Source organism: Nansenia antarctica (assembly GCF_963989245.1).
Source record: "Nansenia antarctica genome assembly, chromosome: 6".
NCBI lineage: Eukaryota > Metazoa > Chordata > Actinopteri > Argentiniformes > Microstomatidae > Nansenia > Nansenia antarctica.
In genome coordinates this window covers 59503503-59507351 of record NC_137676.1, presented here as the reverse complement: position 1 = coordinate 59507351, position 3849 = coordinate 59503503, and the positions used below count along the sequence as shown (strand labels likewise).

Sequence of the window (3849 nt, the reverse complement as noted above, 5' to 3'; positions counted from 1 at the left end):
AATGGACATACACACAGTTTGATATAAGCTATTAAATAACTGACCCTTGAGGTTTAAGCTTAGCTGACCGAAGCACACAAAGTGGGTTTAATTAAGTCTACTCGTCCCGCGCACTACATCCTACATCTTCTGTCCACCCAAATATATATTTAGTTTCATGGTTATTTTCTCTCTCCAACACAATCACCCATGTCAGGGACTCCTATGTTCTCATGCAACCCGAAACAGTCTCTCTCTCTGCCCGTGGGAATGTTTCTGTTTGACGAGCTGTTGTCTGACGTGACCCACGGAGGAACACAGAACAGTTGGAAATATTTTAGAGGCCTCGAATACATCCTTTTAGTTTTGACCAAACTAAATAAAAAGTAGCGCGTATAGCCTAAGTCTCAACTTAATTATATATTCCATAATTACTTCCAATATATGCAACAAGATGGTTGACTTTGTTTAAAAAAAACACAGTGGTTTATTGAATTAATTACATTGTTTACATCTCATTATTTAACTGTCACGTCTCTGGACGGAAGTGCACTTGAGTGGACTAAACAGCTGTTTAAAACACGACCAAATACTGTATACGACCACACAAATGACAACATAACACTTCATGACTTTCAAATAAAACATTGCTTGAAATGCACTACGACATAAGCCCAATTCCATTGATATCAATACCCCAAAAAGAGAGGAGAGAAATAGAGAGAGTTAGATTGAGAACCTAAACTTCACATACACCATGCATAGTGGCCAACATTTCTGTTTGGTTCACTTTTGGACAAACACAGACATCCACCCACTTACTAGACGGCACACAGTCCCTTACCAAGGGGGTCTCCTCCCTCCTCTCTTAAATGGAATTGTTTTTTTCTTCTTCAAAGATCCACTCTCCGTAGCGGCAATTGCACATAAATATTCCATTAAATAAAGTGAGAGTACAAATAAATGAAGTCAACAAGACTTTTCATTTCAAGTCTGAGAGGGGGTCTGGGGGGTCAGGGGAGGGGGGGGGTGGTGGTCAGTTTTCACTGTTTGAGTTCCAAAGCCCAGACGTGCTGCGGCCACCCTGTCCTTCCTTTGGTTTTCTTGTCATTGCTGCTGGCTGAGCTTTTCAAAACTTCACTCTGTTGGAATGAAAGGAGAAGTATGCATTGTATTATTGTTGTTGTAAATATGCGCCGGTATATTTTCACCACTTCTCTCTAGCGTCCTGTTGGCCTATATAGGCGGTGGGGCCAAGCGTTGTGGCTTCTATCAACCTTCTTGATATTGGATAATAAACAACCATGTAGGCCTATTACTCTACGTAATCCAGTTTCAATAACATGAGTCGTGTATTTTTTGTACGAGTGCAAACTAAGTCAGGATATTTCAGTACGTAACATTAGGCCTATAAATCAATATCAGGACACAACAGACAATAATCAAACTTAAGTCAACGTTCAGTTGGAATGTTGGCTCGTGCACTTATCCTGTCTGCACAATGAGTAATGCGTCATGCGTCAATTTAATGTACTATTTCCTTACCACTTCTTTCTTTCGTCTTTCGTCTTTCGCATCTGTCTTTTTGAAGTCCGCTTTGAAGGCCTCTGCCTCTGAGCCGTTCTGATCATCCTTGTCCAGGATGTCCATGAGGTAGGCGATGTAGCTGGTGGCCAGCCGGAGGGTCTTGATCTTGGACAGTTTAGTATCCGCGGGCACGTTGGGGATGCACTCCCGGAGCTCCGCGAAGGCGCTGTTGATGCTCTGAGTCCTGCGCCGCTCCTTTCGGTTCGCCGTGGGTCTCCGTTTCACCGGCCGGGGGCCCATGCGATCGGCGCCGGCCCCGGGGATACCTCCGTAGTGCGCGTGGTCTAACGCCGGACCCCCGGTGGAGTACTCGGGGCTGTACGACGGCGCCATGCTATAGTCCGGGGGGGACATCTCCGGGTGGCTGATCAGCCAGCCGTGGAAGTAGGGGTTCTCCTCGTGACAGCGGCTGGCGGCTGCGGCCGCGGCGAAGGAGTATCCGTCGTGATGCATCACCGGGTGGTGAGGGAATCCACCGACTAAACTCATGTTGGCGACCGAAAACGACTTGGTCCTATTAGAGAACCACGCAAAACAAACGCGTTTGCTCTCTTGGATTATCGGTCAATTCTCCCAGATATTCTAGAATGATGTCCCCATAAAAAAAGTCAATTTGCACTGTTGGTCATTTGAAAAGCTTTGCGTGATATGTTTGTCCAATGTAGACCCATCAACGTTTTCCTCAGTAGGCTAATGCATGAGCTTTTTTTAAACGTTAGGCCAACTTCTTTTCAGCGGTTTTTCTGGGTCTAGTGTGAATTTAAAAAACAAAAAAATGGTATCATCTACTTACACGCATTTCTCCGTTTGTCGATGTCCAAAGCGAGTTAGTCCCTTTTCCAGAACCGAGACTTCTCAGTGCATGTTTGCATCCGATGAACTGCCCTCCCAAACGTTTGGATTGAGTTTTTCCACCACACTTCCCTTGAATTTCAGACCTGTTATTGGAATTCATTAACTAGGGCATTTAGACAATAAAACGTCCCTAAATCCCAGTTGGTGGAGTGCATGCAATACGCAGGCTTTACTTTAGCACACAGCGAGAATTCCGCTGTTTGATCTCCATGTCACAGCTTCATCTTTAGAACGGCTTGGGTTAATATATGTCGTCAGGACTGCTCTAAGCCAATCACATCGCAGAGTAGGAGGGACATAACCTACATTGCAGGGTGTTTACGCTCCTAAATTTCAATGGCCCTCTTAAGTATTGGCAGCCTCAACATTTTTTTTTATTAATGCCATTAAGATTGTGAAAAATCCATATGCATAGCTACACCGCGTACTTATTGCAATTACAAGCCCATCAACGAAATCACATGTGTGGACGCATTTCCCTTTAAAGGTAAACATTGAGAATCTTGTTATTTAAGACTATACTCAATGCATTCTACGTTTGAACACCGATTAGGCTTTTAAAACTGGTTGAAAACGGTGAATGCAATGCATGTGTAGTGAAAAAGAGCACTAATTCTAACAGTTGCAGTAAACTATATTTCCGTAGTCCCTAATCAATGATTTCAGTTGTCGTTGTCTGCCTGTCTAGTTTTTTATGCATTTTGAAAGGCAAATAGAAAAGACACCCATAATGAGCCTTACAACACATATGATAATAATATAGATTTAGATTTCCCACTTCAACCTCAACATCTCCCTCATAGGGCAATTAAATTAATCTGTTAACTCTGTTCCATACGTTACCACATTGGTCAACAGAATAATATGGAACAAGACCGAATCATGGAGTAAACTAATCTCCTTAACGGGCTGATTCATGAAGGTAGATCTAATACAAGTCTACACGCTAGGCAGGCCTGCTCACGCACACCGTCGAATGTGTGGTTATCACAACATGGCTCTATTTGCGAACATTGCACAAACAGGCCTATACTTCGATCACACACGGCCTCTCATTAACATACGGAATATTCTGGCCCATATACAGAAAGGCTTTATTTGTTGGCCTATCCCACAAAATATCTATTATAAATTATGTGCAAGTGCCACTCAATGACCCCGCCACATTAGGCCTATACTCCTCGCAGGAGGCAACATTTTGTATAAAATACAAACACTAATTCTAACAAATTATGAATATGTATTCACAAGGTTATTGTGAATTAACAATATTGTATTATTATGGCATTGCATACGTCATTCTCTAGAATAATGTTTTGAAAATACAAAAGTGATCTCCCATGACCTCACGCCGTGGTTGAAATAAAAAAAATGAGTATGGGACCATTTATTTTGGCAGACTCTGATAATAGTCTAATATAAGGTAAA

General features: G+C 42.6%; 1 protein-coding gene across 1 annotated transcript; it reads right to left on the bottom strand.

Moving 5' to 3' along the window:
* Positions 1-522: 522 nt before the first annotated feature.
* hand2 (heart and neural crest derivatives expressed 2) lies at positions 523-2291 on the bottom strand. Its single transcript, XM_080535274.1, has 2 exons — positions 1525-2291; positions 523-1121 (listed from the first exon to the last, which is right to left on the bottom strand). Exons 1-2 carry the CDS (start codon positions 2053-2055, stop codon positions 1023-1025), a joined length of 630 nt encoding a protein of 209 aa, XP_080391400.1. The 5' UTR covers positions 2056-2291; the 3' UTR covers positions 523-1022.
* Positions 2292-3849: the final 1558 nt, after the last annotated feature.